The 22123-nt window shown below is 38.2% G+C and overlaps 2 protein-coding genes across 2 annotated transcripts; both read left to right on the top strand.

Moving 5' to 3' along the window:
• The first annotated feature begins 402 nt into the window (after window positions 1-402).
• LOC133848227 (uncharacterized) lies at window positions 403-7761 on the top strand. Its single transcript, XM_062283708.1, has 3 exons — window positions 403-664; window positions 3461-3849; window positions 6939-7761. Exons 1-3 carry the CDS (start codon window positions 662-664, stop codon window positions 7651-7653), a joined length of 1107 nt encoding a protein of 368 aa, XP_062139692.1. The 5' UTR covers window positions 403-661; the 3' UTR covers window positions 7654-7761.
• Window positions 7762-13573: 5812 nt separating this feature from the next.
• On the top strand, window positions 13574-21877 carry LOC133848821 (uncharacterized). The gene is made up of 3 exons (XM_062284517.1): window positions 13574-14024; window positions 18504-18913; window positions 19949-21877. Exons 1-3 carry the CDS (start codon window positions 14004-14006, stop codon window positions 21396-21398), a joined length of 1881 nt encoding a protein of 626 aa, XP_062140501.1. The 5' UTR covers window positions 13574-14003; the 3' UTR covers window positions 21399-21877.
• Window positions 21878-22123: the final 246 nt, after the last annotated feature.

Below are 22123 nucleotides of genomic sequence, written 5' to 3'. Positions count from 1 at the left end.
AAGCTGTTTGCTATTTACTTTCCATTTCAATTAATTGCGCGCACTTGGCGCTTTCAGTTGGTGCTTTTGTTTTTGTTTTTTGTTTTTTCGCTTCACTTTTCTGGGCGCTTCAACTCGGCTGAAATCCTTCAACGCCGCGTCGCTGTTTCGCAGCTCATCTGCATTACTACACCCAGCCCAGACAACAGCGCACTCAACAATTTCAGCAGTCAACAATCAAACCAAGTTTTCTGCCTCTCATTCTCCGTCTCTTTTTTTTGCTAGCTTGCCACTCACTCACTCACTCTCTTATAGCCAACAATGCGTCCACTTGTTGGGCCGCTGCAGAACTGCACGCTGTTGGCTGTTGGCTGTTGCTGATGCTATTGCTTTTAGCTTTTGGCTGTTGGTTGTTACTTTTGCTGTTGGCCAAGTCGTCGCCTCTTGCTTTGGTATAAAACGCACAGTTCACTCAACGCTCTGTCGCAGTCGCAATTGCCAGTTGCTCGCATTCGAATTCGATTTTCGGTTTCGTTTTAATATTTTTTGTATTATTACCGCTATTTTTTTGTTTTGTTTTTTAGTTTTGTTTAAAGGAACAAGTGTTGATAAAGCAACAAGTGTAATACAATTTTTTGCGGTGTTATTCAGTTAAACAAACACAAAGTGCAAACAAATTAAAATGGTGCGTTTATAATCGTGTAATATCACTCTGAATGCTGTTGACTTCAAACCTTGGATTAAAGCTTAAAGGAATTATTGAACATTCAAATTTTTTAATATTTGTTAGGAAGGAAACCCAAGTGAGAGTTGTGATTTTGTATCCAAAATTTTGCAAACAGTATTTTCTACTTAAATAACGTGAAAGGATAAAGAACAATTTTTTATTTTTAATATAATTTATTAAAATATATGTTCATTAATTTAACATGTTGGTACCAACTATTTTACGTTGATTTAGCATATTTTAGAGATAACAAATAGTACGGAAATAAGTATGAAGGCTGAACTAGAACATCTTGAGGTGTTAAATTATACTATTAATTCATTATACATTAATTTTGTTCTCGCTAATGATAATTCTATATAATTACTTCTTTATGTTTTCATTATTTATTCTAAATAATTACTTCTTGTATTCGATGAGTACTAATTAAAATACAATTAATTGTTGTTGAACTCAATTACTTAAAACTTTTTAACATCCTCAGTTTAATGATCTTTACTCCTTCTTGACCATAGTATATACCTACAGCAATATTGTTTTTTTCTTTTTATTGAGCAATTTTATTAAAATTTACATTTTCAATAACTAAATACTATGTCTATTTAGCTAATAACCTTCTTTGCTGATTTAGAATCTTGTAAGTTCAAGACTTAATTACATTTCTAGCTAATATTCAAAGACTTTGTAATCCTCTTTGGCGTATTATAATTTAGTTGCCCTACTTCAAATTTCAATTAACATTTTCAAGCTCAATTTAAGTACTCCTTAAGAAGTTTGCACAAAGTTCAAGTTGAAATGCCAAAAACACATAAGTTAACAACTAAATGCAATGGATGAGGTTGAATACACAATTTGAATGAAAATTGCAATTAGAGGTGCGATTTGTGAGCTACACTCAAGAACATTAATAGACAACTTAAGACAGAGACCGCCCAGTAGCTGGCTGACATCCACTGAATGCCATAGACAAGTCCATGATTGATTAGCGTTGCAGTTCTTTGAGTTTGCTTCTTACGTTGTTCGTTGTTCGGTTTTTTTTCAACGGATTAGCAGCTTTTGTTGTTTGCGTCGAGAATTGCCAGAGGGGGGAAGGTGGGAGCAAAAGACAAAAGGTGTGCAAATTACGCACGTTAACGATGGCATTTGGCAGTTCATCAGTAGCATTAGAGGCAGCCAGCCATTAATCAAGCTGCATTTGCATTTAAAATTCACCACCAAGACTCTCTGTGCTGGTGGCTCAGCTCATGTGACCTGGCCGATCATTACCAGCTGCCTGCCGTGGCCAAAATAATTAGAGAGCAGCGCGCCAAACTGGCGCACGCATTCAAGATAATGATGACGCTCAACTTAATGCCTGATGCCAAATGTTGATGCTGTTGCTGATGCTGATGCTGATGCTGTGGTTGCGCATGTCGCTGTTGTTGTTGGTTGCTGGTTGCTGGTGTGCTGGTGTGATTGCGGTTTGCTGGCCCCGGGGCGTTTTGTGAATGCTGCCTCAGTTGCAAACCAAAAATTGCAACTAGTTTTTTTATAGTTTCATAGATTGTTTTTCTGAGTACCATCGTTGAGCATTGCAATTTTCGGCCGCTTCAATTTTGAGACCGCATCTCGAATGCAGTGGGATGTTGCAATCTCTAGTTTAGCTGGAATTTGTTGCGTACACATACATAACATATAGTATAGTTAATGCCGTGACAACTGGCCGTTAGTTTGGCTACATTTTTGGTCTGCATTTATGTTTTAGAAAGGATGCCAGCTTATCAGCCGTCGTTCTGCGCTTCACTTGGCCTTGTGCTGATTCCCATTTCCAGCTTCTGCAACCAACTTCTTTCTGCACCTACACTCAAAGCGGTTCAATTTGCATTTGCTTCGCCGGTGTTGCCACGCTTGACTGGTCAGAGTTGCAGACAAACCCAAAAAATTCACCTTCAGCCAAATAAAAACTCAATTAAACGCATCACTAAGCGCGAGTGGGCGTGGCAACCGGCCGCATTTAGCGAAAGGCAGCAAGTTGAGCGAAAACCTTTCACCGCCACCAAAAAAAAAAAATTACTTTGACTTTAACTTCGCCGTCGACGTTGTCGTCGTCGTCGTGTGGTGAATGCCCTTCTAATGGAGACCAACTAATGTATCAAGTGTAACTCCTTTCGCACCTGTGCGGGTTTTAACATAGCGAATAAGGCAAGCAGAATGAGTCATCTCCCATCTTTTATAGTGTATACAAATATTCTTAATCAGCGTCAACAGCCAAGATGTCCGTCTATCTTGTACAGTCGGCTCTTAACTGTTTTGATCGACAATCTGAAATATTTCTTACTCTATGGTATATTTTAAATGAAGTAGTACAAAGAGTGAAAATTCTAATATATACCGAAAGCTATGTATATCGATGTACCAAATATTTGACTATTTTTTACACTATGGTAAATTTCTGAAGGTGAGTGAGTACAAATACTAAAATGTACTGAAAGCCGTATTTACTACATCGATAATATATCAAATATATCTATAATATACCAAATATAGAATTTGGTACATTTCAGTATTTGTACTATAATTTTTAAATATACCATAGAGTACAATATATTCGTATTTGGTGTATAGATAACATACCACGTATGTATATATATGGTGCATTTACGAAATTACAACGATGTTTTGCTTTTATTGAAAATGCATAACAGGTATCTCAGAGTTGAGCACACTCGACTGTTGCTTTCTCACTTGTTTATTTTCTCTTTCATTCATTTACAGCAACTATCTCTGCTCTGGGCACTGCTCGCAGTGCTGCCAGCCGCACGCGCCGTGTTGTCGCCTTCGCGAGTCTATGACGATGAGAATACATCGTTGCAATTGAGTCTGGAGGACTTGGAACGCGAGCAGGAGCAACAACAGCAACAGCTACAGCAGCCGCATCCCTTCGATCTCAATCGTCCGCCACTGTTGCCCAACCACTACGAGTGGCATCCTAGTGTGGCAGCCAGCGTGCCACCCAGCTATGTGCATGATGCCGCTCAACTGGAGCAAGCCGAGCGCTTGCGGCAATTGCATTTGCAACATCAACAGCTCAGCGCTGGCTACGCGCTGCCCTCTCACCTGCCGGACAGTCTGCTACTGCTTGGTGGCCCCAATGGCAACGTCGTGTAAGTATGCAACGTTTCGCCACTAAAAGCTGCAGCGAAAACTAAAGCTTTTAGTGTGCGCAAAAACCAATTTGTAGCTCAACTTTTAGTGAGTCTTCAAACCAAACGAAACTAAAGCTTAATGCGCTGTGTTGCAGACCTTGTTGCTACAACACTTATTTTGCTTCAGAGTTTACACATTTATATAATTATAAATTTATTTTATACATATTAAATATTATAATATTATTTATTTCAATTTATTTCCTAACACAACTTTACTATATCTTCAAGTGGACGATACTCGGAAATCAAAAGTTTTACCACAATAATTAGGCAAGAGTGAGCAATTAAATTTAGCTCGTGAATTCTCAATACAAGTATATGTGAGAAATTGACAAATGTTCATTTATATCTAAATGAGATTCTTACCCGAAGATTATATAAACTGTGTTCAAGTTGCATAAAGGCATACAAATCATTAATTATTAATCTCAATTTTACAAATGTTCACAAATATTATAGAGTCGACTTTTATGCGATTTGCGGTTTGAAGTTTCAACTTCAAAATGGGCAGCTCGATGGTATCTTGAATAACGCTTATTTTTATCAATTTATGAACTCTGATTACAATTACGTAATATCTGATTACAATTATGAAATCTCATGCACTCATAACACGTGACAAATAAAAACATGTATTTTAGTAGAAATTTTATTTCTGTAATTTACAGAACGTTGAGTAAGATATACTAAAAACTAGACAACTTCGATAAATGTTAATATCTTAGATTTTATTTTGTTTTAACGTGAAACATTATTTTATATGTATAATATGAATATTAGATGAAACATTATTTTATTCGTATAATATGAATATGAAGATGAATATTATATGAATATGAAGTGGGCGTTTAAAACTGAAAGCCAATATGATGCACATAACTTGCAGATGCAATTTTATTTAAAGAATCATTAAATCACTACAACAATTTCGGCGTCACCTTAACAAACCAGGTAACATTGACATAAAAGACTTCCTCATAAAGCGCCATAAACAACTTATAATATCCATAAGGTAGGAAATCGGGAAACCCGTTTTCACTCAAAGAACATTTTTCTAATATGTACGTTCTTGCCTCTATTGGTAGCTTGACTGTTTTCAAAATATTTGAACAGTTCTCCAAATTCGAACTCACGTAGACATTATAATATTTGTCCAAAAAGGCTTGGGTTAATTTTTGTTTTGGTATCTGGTAAGGGCTTTGAAAATATTCATTGGTTCGACCCCTTCGACTATAAAACATAAGAAATTCAAACTGAATTCATAATCAATTATTAATTTTAAAGCGATTGTGAATAATTAAGCACTAGCTCACCGTCGTATCCTCATTGACCACGTAATTAACCTCGACTGTTGCTGAAAAAACCGATTTACCTAATGAGATCCAATTCAAATGTACGTCTCTGACCTTCACTAAATCCTCATCGGATGAGTAGTAAGTTCCCGAAATAATTTCAAAGTCCCATGTTCTCCGTGATAACACGCAGACGACACTGCTGTGCAGCAACAACAAAGGTAACCAGACGCTCAATCGCAGCATTATTCAAATATATAATTTCACGCGCTGACTAAAGTTGTAACTTAACGCATCAAGTGCTTATATAGTCAATGTTTTAAGCGTGAGAACATCGAATTTCGTTGTGATTGCTAACAATATCTGCGCACTCCAACATTTCCGTTGTAATTTTAAATAGCGTGACAGATATTAGAGCTCTCGATGAGAAGAAACGTGTATTACGCAAATAATCCAAAAAGATTTGTACCCGATTATGACATCGGCCTAATGCAGGTTTTTAAATAAATATAATTAAATAATACGTTTTTTAATAGAATAACATTTTATTCACAAGCCTTATAGGTATTAAAAACTCAATAGTATTTCGATACATTTATTATGAAGTAGGTAATGTCAAGTAACAAAATACCTTCACTGATGGCCTTTTTTCATACACTAATTGTAATATTATGTAAGCATATTACATTTAAAATAATATTGATTAAGTACTATAAAAGAATATACAATATTGGAAGCAAAAATACTTTTGCTCTTCTATTTTAAAATTTATTTGAAATCAATCTTATAAGATTCTATATTTTACCTTAGAGTTCCTAGGCAATGCTTAAGCCCGATTGTTTAGATGTTTATTGAATTTAAACAGAGTACATTAGATATTTGTAAAGTCAGTTTCGCAATAATAATTATTCGAAGCAAAAATTAAATTTGAAGGTAAAGACTCTATGTTTAGAATAATTCAATTAATTAGCCGGCAAAACATTTAAAAATAATCATCAATAAGAGTATCATGTTGATTATTAAAATGAAGTAGATATTGTTGTTTATTACAATTGAAGTCATTATTTTCAAATTAGTCACCAATATTTTTGGGATGCATACATTACGTATACGTACTTTGCATCAAAATGCTTAGCTTTGCGCATATTACGTATACGTACTGAATAATTTTACACCTCAAATAATTCTAGTTGGGGTAGAACAAAAATACATTCTACAAAATAATAATGTTATGAATTTTGTTAAGGTGAACGCATATTAATCATGCTCAAGTATAAATTAGATTTTAGCAACATTTATACACTAATAAAAATCACCACTTCAGAGTGCGGACCTCAAGATTGAATTACGTTTATCGTTCAACTGTTGGCAGGCAAATTGTTGTGAGTATCGTTCATTTGTCAATTGAATTGGCTGCAAAATGGGTGCAAATTGCAAGTCCAAAGTAGGCCCTTAAAGACATTTAGGTCTGGCTGCGGTCTAATTCCGCGCACTTAATGCCAGCTTAATTGCTGTTGCTGATAGATATGTGCAGTGGACCCGCAGATGGGGGGGGGGGGGGGATGTATTGTGTGGGTGGGTGTTGAAACGCCAGTTTCACTCACGACTATTGCCGCCGTTGGCTTCCGACAAATGGCAGCAATGATTGCCATAATAAATCGCTGAGATTAGATAAGAGCAGCTCGTTAAATGCCATTAAACTGACACTCCCCGTCTCTCTCTCTCTCTCTCTCTCTCTCTCTCTCTCTCTAGCTTGCCCACGCCAGCGACAACACCAACAGCAGCAACAACAACAACGACGACGGCAGCAGCAATAAAGTCGGGAACGCGACTGCTTCAACCCATTGTTCCCTTTGATCTGGACCTGCAGCTTCAGTTAAATGGCGTGCAGTATCTAAATGACAATGCCCTGCCACGCCCACTGCCCAGACTAGTGCCACGTCCACTGCGACCACCGTACACCTACGTGCAGCAGCAACAGCAGCCCCTACGATCCACATACAATCCACCTCCCAGTCAATTATCACCAATTCCCCCCCCCCAATCAAAGCAATTTGCCTACGCTCCGCTGCCACAGCGCAACTATGCAACAGCTCCACGGATCCCATTGCCCTATCCACCCAGCTTTATAAGCATCACAACGCGTCGACCAGGCGCAACTGGCTACAGCTCAGGCTATGCGAAGCCCTTCAGACCCTCGCAGCCAGATCCAACGCCTGATCTGTTTGCTGGTCGTGAATCGAAATCGCTGCTGGACTCGTATATACCCAGCTGGGAGGTTCTCCGGCTACTGCAGCAGCATCAGCAATCGCGTCCAGTGCAGCGGCATACGCTAGCATATGCTGTGCCCAGCATGCGACTCTTCAAGCGCAACTCCAAGGGAGGGGAAGGAGCGCCTGAGGGACGTCGCATTGTAAAGAAATCGCTACCCAGCGGCGATGCAACGAAAATTACCAAATTTACTTAGTTCGAAATCGCATTTCTAGCAATAGTAATTGTGTATGTTAGTTAAGATTTTTTTTGTTATTTTTATTTAATATTAATATTTTATTATGCATTTTCATTTATTTATTAAAGCACGCTTTGCTAATTTGCAATTGTATGAACACATCGATTCGGGTGAAAATTCTGTTTGAAAACCGATGTTTATTTCTTTCAATACTAGCTTCCGAAAGTTGCTTAGCTCTTATGAACCTCCCCTAGTTAAGATAATTCTTTCTATTTCAATGTATAATGTGCCGCAGCTGATGAACACTTGAACATCTCCTGAGGTGTCAAGCGCATCTTTGATTATTTGAATACTTCAATATTTTTCTTCTACAATGTTTTATGACATACATTTTGCATATCTTATCTTTGGGTGGATTCAGTGATCTAAGTTAGAAATTTTGTAAGCTAACTCTTCAGCATTTGAACTCAATTATCAGTAAATAAACTAATTGACTTATGTGAACAATTTGATTCGTTTTAGAGACAGTTGAAATAAAGCTTAACAACTGGTCTGATTATACAAGAATTTGTGTATTTTTGTGTGTCTATCACATTACATCCCGTTGAGCTGTGCTCACATAACACAAGCCTTGTGACAAGCCATTTAAAACGTGGCGAAACCAATCGAACAGATGCGACAACTTTTTGAGTGCAATACGAGTATTTTGGTGTCTTTGCTCGACGATCCGATGAGCTGCTGAAGTTGCTGATGCTGTTGCTGTTGCTGCTGATGTAATCGCGTCCATAAAGCAAACATCCAGCATATACAGCAAACAATTACTGGCTGGCCGCATCATCATCAACAGCAACAGCAACAACAGCAACAGCAACCACATGCACCAGCTCTAAAAGCTGCACCCAAGACCCAGTCTCTATTGCAGTTTTTTTTTGGCATCAACGTCTTCACGAAATGCGGCTCAAAAATTATGATTTGTGTGGCAGTGTGTTTGTTGTATGTATTTCGCTTGCATTTCAGAAAGTCTCTCTCCAACTGTACAATTTATGCAAGTAGGAAGCGTTGTCAATATGCCACAGCATCAGCATCAGCAGCAGCCACTTCAACAACAACTGAGTCGCATCTGCCGTTTGTTAATGAAGTTGCCACCAAGTTGGCTGCCACTGCCAAACAAACTGAGGCCCTAATTGTTGCATTGTGTGTTGCGTGTGTGTTGTGCATGTGTTGTGCATGTGTGTGCTTATGTTTGTGTGTTTTCAGTGCGGTTTGTTTGCCATCAATTAAATGCGCAAAATCTGCCCAAGTTTCCGCTCAAGGACTGTGATTACGTTAGGCACACGTTTCGCTTTATTTCCTGGCAAATTTTTAGACCTAACCTTATGACATTGAACTCGAGGATCAATTCGTGTAATTGGATATTAAGACAAAATTTGATAATGCTCAGGAAGTAACTAATCACTTAAATGATGTCCATTATAACGGAATATTTATAAATTTTTATTTTTATAATAGAGTTGACTATATTTAAAGATTTGTATTATTAAAATAGTGCTGAATTTAATATACATTTCTAAATATTCCATATTTTGAACATCATTTACTAAAAATAAATGAAATGAAATTCAAAAAAAAAATATAAAATCAAAAATAGCAAAATAGTCATTCTTAGTTTTAATTAAAGTGCTAAGAACTATAAGTTTCCAATTTATTCCAAATAGTCAAAATAGTGTCGATAATAATAAATTCTTAACCTTGTTAAAGTAGTAAGAATTACCTTTCCAGTTAAACAATTATCTCTTCACTTTATCAATTCAAAATGAATATATATTTTTATTGATTTATCTTTGACATTTCTACACGATCCTTTGGTGTGAACAACTCCATTAAATAAATGAATAATGAGCCGTTGCAGAGTACATAGCTGAGATACTTGTAGCTGATAGACCAACTAACTAAGTGGCAAGCAAATTGTATGTTATACAGATAAGAAAAAGGTCGTTTGTTCAAATGCAAATGAACTTTCCATCGCGTGTGATCTAAGACATTGTTTTTATTCTCTTCTCTGTGAAGACAACAATGTTGTTATAGCTGATGTGGCTGCCAACGCCAATTTGGCTGAGAAGTTGCGAAAAAAAGCAAAATAAATAAATAAATGGTCGACAGAGCAAAACGTGTTTTGAGGCACAACAACAGCACAGCGCGAGTGCAAAGTATCTTCATTATCTCATCAAAATCCCATTCATTTTGCCGTAAATTGAATTATTCGGTAGTGTTCGAAAAGTTAAAAGCCGTTAAAAATGCGCAATAAGACGCAGTTTAACTCTACAATTAATGTAAAAAAAAATATTATAAAACAATATAAGCAAATTGTAATTTGTTTATCGAGTTATTTGCGATTGTACAATTTATAGTGCTTGGTTAAATTTTATGGGTCACATTTAGACAATTGCTGAAGATGAATGTATATAACCTTGTGTGAGCCCAAGGGCTCGATGCTCCAGATGCTCCATAGTATCTCAAATATAATAGGGAACTCACCTTCGGTTCGGAATCGAATGCATGTCGATTGTTGTGTCGCTGTACAATACAAATATTTGTTTGCCACTTTTCACTATAAAATACACTGCCAGCTGTGGAGTTGCATGCAACACGAGCTCAATCTTTCAGACTACTTTTATACCAGCTAACCATAGGGTAAAAGGGTAACTTATATTCTTGATCAGCATCAATAGCCGAGACGATATAGCCATGCCTGTCTGTCCGTCTACCTGCCTGTCCGTCCGACTGTATTAACACCTAGATCTCAAAGACCGTAAGAGATAGAACCGAGTAACGAGCGTAATTTAGCTACACACAATAATAGCTATAGCTTCTGATTCCTGCAAATTTGGTTTCGATCAGATATATTAGGGAAGAAATAGATGGGAAGTTGCTTTGACTGACAATCTTGTATATTTTTAATATGATTATATAATTTTGTATTTTTTTGGTATATCAATTTAGTATATTATAAAAAAAATACAGCATTTGTTTTGCTTTTATTCAAAATGGGTAGCGAGTATTTCACAGTCGACCACACTCCACTGTAGGTTTCTCACTTGTTTATGTTGGCGACAGAAAACTTTAGAATTTATATTTCATTTTGTTATTGCAGATTTCACGTGTGTAGTGTATTCGCTAGTCGTTGTGCTGACTCTTGCGATTATCGAGTCATCTTTGCAGCTGCAGGGGCAAAGCCCACGGTTAACCTTCTGCAAATGGGCGATGGGCGATGGCGACTAAGCTGCATTATCATTGCCGAGCATTATGATATTTCATATTTTATGGGCCGCATCTTCACACACACACACAGTTGAAAACAAAAATACTGTAATAAATTATGAACAATAATAATAATATATAGTATAGTAATAATAATAACAGTGACATATCTATAATATGCATGCATACAAATTAACTGACCGACTGACACTATTGAAGCGATGACTCGACTCGAAGGTACTCAGACAACAGACAGGAGTAGAGAGGGAAGGGGATAGGAGAGAGGCAGAGGTGGAGGCGAAGATTGTGCAACAGGCTAACCCACTGACGATTGGGTCTGATCAACATTTCAATTGCTGTTTATTTGCCTATCGAAGCGAGATCAAAGCGAATTTGTAAAAACGCAAAAAAAACTTTCAAACAATGCAACCGATTGCCGATTGTCGATTGCGACGACGCGACGATGGCGCGTGATATTCGGTATTACTATTTGGTGTTGTTTTATTTTTCGTTTTGATTTGATTTTTCTCATCTTGCTTTCGTCTCCTTTTCAAATATTTATTTTTTATTGCTATTATCGTTATCTGGTGTTTTAGCTGGCACTTCATTTCGACCAACTAGATTACAAAACTGACGAAAAGAAACAAACAGAAATACAGTTGAGCGACGTTTGCATTTTGCCGCCTTTTGTTATGCCATTTCTCTTTTCACGCAAGCCCACAAATCCAAAATCCAGCAAACCCAATCTGAAATCTTTTAACCCAATCCCAACGCTCGACTTGGTTGCCAACTTTAATGCGCCAATTAAATTGCCACTACTTGTGGAGCAGTCGCTACTCGTGAAGATCAACTCTTGCTTTTGCTTCGTGTTCGAGTTTGAGTTCGAGTTCGCTCTGCAATTGTCTTTATGCAAATTCAGTTTCGATTGGTCGACGTCGTCGCTGGTGGTGCTTGGCTTTTGTGTCAGCTACAGAAATCGTAATGGCCATAATAATAACCATAAAATGTATTCATCTAAAATGAAAGGTCTCTCCAGATTGAATCTCGTGACGATAACACTCGGCTATCATCATGCATCCAACTCAAAAAAAAAATATTGCGCCAGTTTTTTTTTTTCTGTATTTGTTGTTATTGTTTTTTATGACTTTGAACTTGAACTGGACAGAAGACCAATAAAAATTGTCTTTCTAAAAAGAAATTTCGTAAAATGAAAGGAATCACACCTAAACAATTGGATCAGCTATTCACACGCCAAACACCAAACGCCAATCAATGAAAAGGTGTCAATAAAACGCAAGGTCGATTACTTAGTTTCGATTTGAAAAGTTATTGTCATCTGTCAAATGGTTGTCATCGATAACGATGCATAAATCTATAACCCACTCTAACTGACTTTAATCCTTATTTAATGAGCTGAAAACGATTGCCCTGAGTATGGGCAAATATTATTTATGATTAGTAGCTTTAAATAGAACATAGAGCTTCTTTTCAATAAAGTTTAGATTTCTTTTTGTACAAAAAGTTGTTTCTTTTTCAGCATATCCTTAAGTATATTTACCTATCTCACTTTATATATTTGAACTTATCTCTATCTATCTATCTAACATCTATTTATTTATCTATCTATCTAACATATCTCACGAATGAAGACATTTATCTATCTGTCTTTCTATTTATCTATCCTATCATTGAATTTTTACTATCACTAGCAAAATAATGTCTTACTCAAATATAGCATGATTATTAGATTGAGAATACTGTATTGATAGCGTAAAATATAAAATTCAAAATGTATTTTATTAAGCCTTTCTGTAGGTTCTTAATAAGTGTAAATATATAATTAATATAAAGAAGTCTTTTGGAATAGGTTTAGAATAAAGTATAACGCTATTGTTTATATTGGTTTGTAAATAGATTTTTTAATAAAAAAGTTTACTAAGAATACTTTTCATTAGAAAATCATTCGCAATTAAGTCTCGTTGTATTATTTATGAACATCATAAAAAATATGTGTACTTTAAGCTATGTGTGTTTAATTAGTTTGCAGTTAATTCAAATGATTTGCACCATTCCCAAGCAATCACTGCGGGCAGTGCAATAAACAATGCTTTATAAAAAAAAGCAAAACAAGAATGTGCATATACAAGTATTCCGTCTGCTGCAGATACAATTGTATCTCATGGATAGTGTGATGCTGCTCTAGAACTTGCTTTATTGCCATTATTTATAACTATGCATTTGCGTACTCCAACTGATCTGGCATTTCTTAGCGTCTGACAACCTACACCTTCAACCACACACACACACACACACACACACACACACACACACACACACACACACACACACACACACACAGATACATTTATACACACGTATGTGCACTTACATAGATGCATACGTGTGGTGTCATTGCCTGTGAACTCGTCTATGACTCCCGTTCCGCACGCTCTCGTCCCGCTGGCTGACTGACTGGCCAAGTGACTTGGACTTGCTGCAACGAAGACGCTGCTGATGTTGCTGCTGCCGTTGTTGTTATGGTTGTTATTGCCGCCGTTGCTGCTGTTGCTGCTGATGTTGTCGTCGTCGTCGACGTCGTTTGCGTCTGCGTCTGCGTCGTCATCGTCATCGAGCATAAAAACCAAGAGCGGCGCCAGCGCCAACCACAGTTGGTCGCGCGACTTTTGAACGCCTGCACGGATCGTAGATCGCATTGAGCTCGAGCCACGTTTCCAAGTTTCCCACAATTTTCTCAGCATCGTTTTTTTTTTTTTTTTTTTCTGTTTCTGTTACTGTTTAAACGGTGCTATTTAGCATTTGAATGCAATTGTGCGAAAGGCAATTTTACAATCACGCGTAGCAAGTGAAGCAGCAGCAGCAAAAAGAAAATATCTCGAAACGGACAATAAGGAAAGAAATATTGTACAATACGCGACGTAAACTGTAAACGAATACATGTGAAAATTAATATTTAAATGTGCATTGTCTGAGAGCAAACAAATCGAGAGCAAAGCAACGAAATCATCATCTGCAACAACAACAACAACAACAGCAACAGCAACCAAAGTAGCAGCCAGCCAAGTGAGCCAAGTGTCGAGAGCCGAGGAACAATGAGATTAGCATTGCTATTGGTATGTATTCAAGCCAAGCAAGCAAGCAAGCAAGCAGGAAATGCAATTATTCCCCTAGAGCCAAGTCCCCAGTCCCCCATATATCTTCTCTTGCATAATCTGTGCCACAGCCTCCAACCAACCACAATGCGGAAGACACTTTTTTCTTCTTTTTCTTCTCGTTTTTTTTTTTTTTTTTGGGAGGGTATGTTTGATCAGCTTTTATTCTCAGTCGCTTACACCTACATACAACACTCGAGATCAGTTAGAAGATTTTTGAAGCTATGCTAATTTAATTGCCAACGCAAAAGTTGCGCAAACGTTCGGGGGCGGGGGGGCATGACCAACGCCAACGCCAACGCCCACGCAACGTAACGCTTCCTACTCCTCCTGTGCCGTCATCCGTTTGGCTGCTCAATTAATTTGCATTTGCAATTGTGGCCTCTCAGAGCCGGCTTGGCCAGCTGCAAGCCATAAGCTGCCAGCTGCCAGCGTGTGTTTCACTTTTGTTTGAGCACTTGGGATCGAGAAAGGGGAGGAGGAGGGGGAGGACCAGCAGCTCGGTTAATGGCTGCAACACGGTGGAAAGTGCGCGCACAGTGGGAGTTGAAAATTGGAAGTTGCCACCACAAAAAACAAAAACAAGTTGCCCAGTTCGAGGAGCAAACGCTTGGCCGGTGTCGCAGACAGCGAAGTTCAGTGATCCTGACAACCCCGACTGCTGTGCCAATATACCCCACGAAATACCCTATTAAAATATTGCTTGCTTATTAGGTTGATTAACTAGAATGACATTGCAAATTTACTCAATGAAAGTGAAAGCAACGCGAACTTTGTTAATTAATCTAATTGATCATCCATTGTGTTTAACAATTTGCATTTAAAAAGCTTAAAGAATTATTATTATACATCTTACGTAATATTTCATTGAGATGACAAATACAATTATTACAGTAAATTAAATTCTATGCAATAAAAACTCCAACTAAATATTTTCTATTCACATTGAAAAGGTCAAAAGAATCACTACTACAAAATTGTTTAGTAAATAAAGTTGAAGTTTTATGTATGTAAATGTTTAAATGTATAAACACACAATTAATTGAGTATTCTTTAAGAATATAAGAAATATGTTTACTCTGCTATAAATGGTTTTTGAATATTGACAATTTTGAATAATTTTCTTTCACAAAAATATATATTTAAATGCTTTTCAACTAACACTTTTCTCTTGCATAAATATTTTTTATATTATCAATTTTCTTTATATCTATCCATATATATATATTATATAAGTTTTATGTAATATTATCAATTTTCTTTATTTCCTATATAAAAATATCTTTTTATATTTACAATTTTTTTTATTTTTCTTCAAAAATTGTACTTACTTTTAAACCAAATACAAATTACAAAATCCTTTAATCCCAGCTTAGCAATGGAGAATTTCCACAGCTATGCGAACGAGTGCATAGACAAGATTTGTTGGCAGCAAATAAATTTCAAAAGTCTGGCTAAACCCGATATCTTAACTCGATCAATCAAGAAACTGAAACTACTGCAAAAAAACGCGAAATTTGTATTTTAGATTTGCAACTGCAAACTGGCTCACCCTGTATAGCAGCTTTTGCCAGTAAAAAGCCACAAAACAATTTCGAACTAACTGCACAATCGACTTTCAGCTGCCAAATGTAAACGAACTGCAAACAGAAAGATCCCCCCAAAAAAATCTCTGCCTGACTGTGTATTACCAACTATTTCTTTTTCTGCCTCTGTCTCTGTCTCTGTTCAGCAAATATGTTAATCGCTTCGCTGAGCCCAGAGCCACAGTAACAGCAAAGAGCTTATCTCAACGGAGTTCGCCCTTGCCCTTGCCTCGTGCTTGGCCTAAAGTTGCCTGCGGTTCTGTTCGCTGACCTCGCTGCCGCATCCAACTAAACTGAACTGAACTCAACTGAACTGAACTCAACTGAACTGAATGACAGAAGATTGCCAGCGGCAAGCAACGAATCTGATCAACGCATTGAGATAGTTCCAGTTCCATATTAGTTAGCTAATTGGGGCAACGTTTTATTAGCCCCGCTGCCAATTGCCAAACAAAAATATTTACGCAAATGTGCGGCGGGTTTGTAATGAGAACTCGTTTACTATATTGTGGTTAGCTCGGGTTTGCTGTGGCATGTGGCAAATACTCCAAAGTTGTTGTTATATAAAGGCGGCACAGGATTAACTGCAATTTGAGCTTTTGTTGTTGAATTTACATTTTATTTTTATGGTTTTTGTTGTTGCATCATTTCATCCAACAACAGCAGCAGCCGCAGCTTCAACGATTATTCACTGTGGAAGCTGAGCGAAGTAACAAACGGTAAAACAACATCAACACAACATCGGCCAAAATGATGAGACTACAACTAAATTTGACGCGTTGCGTGGCGCTAGCGGCAACAATTTCTACTTGCTGCCGTTGTTGTTGTTGTTGTTGTTGTTGTTGTTGTTGTTGTTGTTGCTATTGCTGTTGTGGTTTGTGCTATTTGCGACGTTCAGTGCTGCACGCGTGTCGTGCCCCAAACTCACGCATGTGTTTTGCAATTACAATTAAAATTGAAAACGAAAATCTTTTTTGCAAGAAATAGTTTGGCAACAAAGTTCTGCCTGAGCTGCTTGACAGTTTGTTGTCACATTCTGCAAAGTGAAAGGCAACAACAGCAAGAGACTTTTTTTTTAATTAAATTATTGCGAAAACTCTTTTGCCAACGAAAAGATAAATCAATGCTAAGCGAAAATGACAGGCGGATGCCGCACAGAGAGAGAGAAAGAGATAGAGAGAGTGAGAGATACACAGAGAGCGCTGACCAAGAGCGACGATCAGCTACTGGACGCATTATATAAAGCGTTCAGTTCAACAACATAACAACAAAGATCACATAAATTCACATGTAACGCGCGAAACCCGTCGACACTTCCTCGCCTCCCCACGCCAACTAAGCGCCGTTCACAATGCTAACATTTGACAGAAATTATTTTGCTATCTATTTTTTGATGTTTTTTTTTTGGTGTTTTTTTTATACATTCCAAGCAGGTGCGCCCGTGCAGCAAGTGTACGAAAGTCAGCCAAAAAAGTCTTCCTGCTTAGCACACACATGCACAAATCGTTGAAGTAGAGTTACAAAAATTAAAAAAACTAACTGTATTGCAACGCGCTATTAAATGATCTATCATGAGCCGGAGTCGAGGCGAGTCGAGTCGAGTGGAGCGGAGCGGAGTTGACTTGACACACTGTCCCAGTTTCGGATTTATCGTCGCGCTGTAATTGAGTGACAAAATGCAATTAAATTTTTAACTATTATTGCAGAGTTGCCTCTGAGCATGGGAGATACAACATATACACTATTCGAATCGTATGCAAAGTGTTGAAATTATAGACACGACAAAAGACGGCGCAACTCTTTTAAATTCCGCAAGTCCCAATAATCAAAAAAAAATAATAAAAAAATACAAATACAAATGCGACTAGCTGATGCGCTATCACAATGACAGACAAATTTTATTCAAATATTTTGGAAATATTTGTCGAAATCAAATAAATTTTTGAAGTACTTAACAAAATGTTAAAAATCAGTCTTATGGATGAAGTTTATGATTTTGCATTTAATTCAAATTGTTTTACAAGATTTAAAATTCATTAAAGATCACTTCAGCACTTTACGCTCTCTTTTTTCGTTTGTTTTTAATGAAGCAACGATCAAGCTGGCCAAGAATGCCGCATTAATCTAACTCAGCCGACAACTGAAACTATGAATCCATAAACGACCGGAAACATCAATTTTACATCTTAAACATACTGTGCTCAATTTGTAAGTCACTCGTTAACAGGAAAAACCAATTGAATCATGTTCGATTATAATACGAAAGCAAAAAAAAAACAAAAGACTTAAGACACGAACTTGCCAAAATTGCTTCCCCTCCACACACACACAGACACACAGCAGCAACGACAATAAAAGCATCAACCCCCTTTTAGTGAATTATGTATACATTAGGCTACCTTACAGAAAATAAAAACATTCACTTCATTTATTCACTTCATTTATTGAAGCCACATCTTGGCTTAGACCAAATGTCAAATGTGAAACATTTGTCTATACAACTGCGTGTGTGTGTGTAAAAGTGTTTGTTTGATTTTATTATTGGTGCTGCTGAAAGCATCGTTTGATTTTATTGATTTTTGATGATTTGGCTTTTTGTATCGAGACCATTCGATAGCCAAGAGCGCAAAAACAAAAGAGCTTTTGGCACAATCGATGCGCCATTCGATTGTCTCTCTATTGCGCCTCACCTTGAGCCCAAAAGAAAAAAACACATTGAAGGAGACAAAGCTGCCAGCGAACAAAAGCGTATAGCAGCAGCCACTATATTCAACTCTCAATTTTTTTTATTTTTTTTTTTGTATTTTTTACGAGTACTCTTTTAATGCTCTTCGCATCCTTCCATTTTTTACAGTGCACACTCAGTGCAGCGCTGTGCTTGGCCAGCGCTGTGGGACAGTCAGCGGGACAGCCCACAAAATCATCAGCCGGCGGCTATCCCAAAAAGGTGACCACTCTGAAGAAGCGACCCACCAAAACACCCAGCACAGCGGCTACCTCAGCGACGGGTGCTCAGACAACAACCACCACAAAGCCGAGCAAGCCGCGCGTCAAGATTGCGACGACCAGCAAAACGGCGACGACCAAAACACCCGCATTGGATGCGAAATTCAGCAATTTGCCGGCCGATGATCTGGAGTTCATCAAGGAGCTGGACAAACAGTTCAAGCTGCATGGCAATAAGATCAAGATTAAAGTGGAGCGCGACAATTCGACCAACGGCAGCGGCAATGGCAAAAAGCGCACCATCGACGGTGAACTCGGGTCAGTGACTGCTTTATGAACAAAGCACAACATAGAGTTGTTTGGTTTTTGCAGCTCAAACCAGTTTCAATTAGTTCAATCAATTGGCTGTAGTGTGTTTGAGAGTATTTGAAGCAACAAAAATTTGATGGTTAACAGCAAAGTGCAATGAGATCAGCTTATAGAAGCAACTTTACAATTTGGTTGTCGGTTGACATCACATTTTATTTAAATTTTAATGGATTTTATATATTTCTTAGCTGTGCGTCTGCTAACTTCGTTAAAAAGCGATATTCATTTTAAAATATACCATTTTAATATACCAAAAAATACTATATTTGGTATATTGATATAGTACTACATTCAAAATATATCATAGAGTGCAAAATATACCAAAATGTTAGCCAAAGCAAGTAAGACCAGTAATAAATAGATGTTTTTGCCAATACTATTTCTTAAATAATAATATTTATCTGATCGCAACCAAATTTTCAGAAATCACGAAGAATATAGTTGTTATTGTAACATATTTACCAAAAATATGAAACTTTAAAATTAGGCCTTTTTTTGATTAATATTCTGGAGGCACCAAGTTATAATGCGCTTCCACCCATAGGGTATTTACTCTAAATATTTTTAAAGAGTGCAGTGGCGGAAGTAAAAAAAAACAGCATAATTTAGTAACACAATTTAGCTTTTATTAGATTTAAAAGTAACTTTAATATATTGCAAATATAGGTTTCCCATATTTATTACAGATAGAGTTATATAATCTGGAAAAAATATTAACATTAAAATTTGCTGCTATTTTTAATGTTTCATTTGTATATTCTTCATTAATCATTTTCATAATTCCCGCAATCTCGTTTAAGTTCTCAACTTTTCAAAAAATATGAAAAATGCAATTTAATAAAATGCACAAGTTCAATGTCAAAATGCTGACAGAAGTGAAGGGCAAAAAGTTGCAGAACTGGAATCGAATTACCAGTTTGCATTTGAGCATTAAGCTGACCACGATTAAATTCACTAATAATGCAATCGAATTGACTTTTACAGCTATGGCTATGCGCATCAGGGTTACGACTACACACCGCCCAAGTTCATGTTCTATCCGTACTCGCAACATGACATTCCCGCCACCGAGTCACCCGATGCCTATGCCTATTCGCCGGCCGACTACGAGCAGCCAGAGACAACGCAGCCACATCAGGCACATCAACAACAACAACAGCAAGTGACCAGCGTGACCATTGAACCATCTTATTCGTATGAGCTGAAGCCACAAACCAGCTACGAGGCCCAACAGCCTGTTGCTGTTGAGCAGCATGCACAGCCCGAGCAGCCACAGATTGACTTGCCGCAGCCACAGCATGAGGCGGCCGCTGTCGGCGGCGGCGTCGGCGTCGATGAGACAGCTGGCTATCAGGAGCCAGTGATTGTGTTGCGCATTCCGGGACCCGCAAAGTATGCGGCGCATTTGCAGACATTGTTGCAGCAATATCTCGAAATACGTGCGGCACAATATCTGCAACTGTTGCAGGACGCCGAGCAGCGAAAGCATCAACAGCATCAAGCGGTGGAGTTGCAACCACAGCAGTCTTATGCCCCCGTCGAGCAGCAGGAACAGGCGCATTATCACCCCGAAGTGGCGTATGCCCATCAATTGGCGCCAACGCCACCGCCCGTGCAATACGGTGCCATCGATGATGTGTATCAGACGTACAAGGGTCGCCAGCAGTTGCAACAGCAGCCACAATACGAGCAGCCCGCCCCAGAGGCGTATTATGCGCCAACTGGTTATCCAGGCCAACCAACGCAGTTCTACTATGCACAGCCACAGGCGCAGCCGCAGTACGAGAGCAGCTATCAGCCACAACTCTATCTGATTGCCATGGCGCCACAGGCGCCACAATACGCTGAGCCAGCGCCACAACAACAGCAGCAACATCACGAGCAGCAGCAGCAGCAGCAACCTATCTATGTGCCAGAGCAAGAGCCACCAACAGCGCCAGAGGCACATCCAGCCGATCAGCATGATCATCATGATCATCATGACCATGAGCTGCCCATCACCGAGAACAATCCACGTGCCACACACACCAAAGTGATCTTCAATGGCCAGAGCAACGGCGCCGACTACGCAGCCAACATGTATGTGCTGCCCTCGCATCGTCCCTACGTGGAAGAGCATCCCCACCACCATCAGCATCATCATCATTCGCAACAGCAGCAAGTGGAGAGTGCTCATGTCGATGTGGAAGCCCCAGCGGCTGATTATCAGGCTGGCAGCGAGGAGGCGATGGGCATCACACAGCCGCCATACAATTATCACGCGCACGGTCTGAAGATGCCACATCATCAGGTGCGGCAGGGCAAGCGGGCAGCCAAGGCGGAGCATCAGGCCGATTCTCAGTTGCAGCAGATACGCGAATATGTGCGCGAGAAACTTGGCGCCGAAATGGGTTCGGCGGTGGAGTACAAGACGACGCAGTTGCTCGAGGGATAAGCTCGTGCTGTTATTTGTTAATACTGTATTTTATGTACATTAAAATTTATCATTCTGTTGTTTGTGCTATGCCAGAGAAAAGAGAGAGAGAGAAGGAGACGGAGACGGAGAGAGAGAAATCTATCATTAGTATTTATTCTATTGAGGAATCAAGGAGCGAGTCAAGGAGCGACTAAAATCTATTTCGATTCCTGATTTCCATCAATTTCAAATTCATCTCGCGTTGTTTTGTGTCCCCAACCCCCCTCCCCATCCATTAATTTCATTATCATGCCACCATATGCCACATGCCACTTGTTTTTATTATCGTAATCCAATGATTATTATTACTTTAATTTCTTATAAATTTTTTTTAAATATTTTTGTTAATCGCTAACAACAACAAATTGTGTTAAATATGTGCAATAATTAGATTGTAATAACGATAATGTGCTTTTGACTTTATTTTTGCACAAATAAATGAAACAAATAAAACCAAATTATCAAAGCTCTTTGTGTTTTTCTATTATTCTTACTTGGAAGAAAATATCATATTTGTATGTTAATTTTTGGTTTTCAAAACCAATGCAATGTACGTAGATAGTATTTTTTTCAATATTGATAACCTCAGTCATAATCACTTGTTTTAAGTTTTACCTTTTCTGTCCCAAAACTATGCACTTATTTGCAGTGCGAGTTAATTACCAATCATTTCCTATTGAACACTCAAAAGTGAATTTTTATTT

This window comes from Drosophila sulfurigaster, chromosome X, assembly GCF_023558435.1.
Source record: "Drosophila sulfurigaster albostrigata strain 15112-1811.04 chromosome X, ASM2355843v2, whole genome shotgun sequence".
NCBI classification, from domain to species: domain Eukaryota; kingdom Metazoa; phylum Arthropoda; class Insecta; order Diptera; family Drosophilidae; genus Drosophila; species Drosophila sulfurigaster.
The sequence above is the reverse complement of the archived record's forward strand: the minus strand, read 5'-3'. Positions and strand labels throughout refer to the sequence as shown.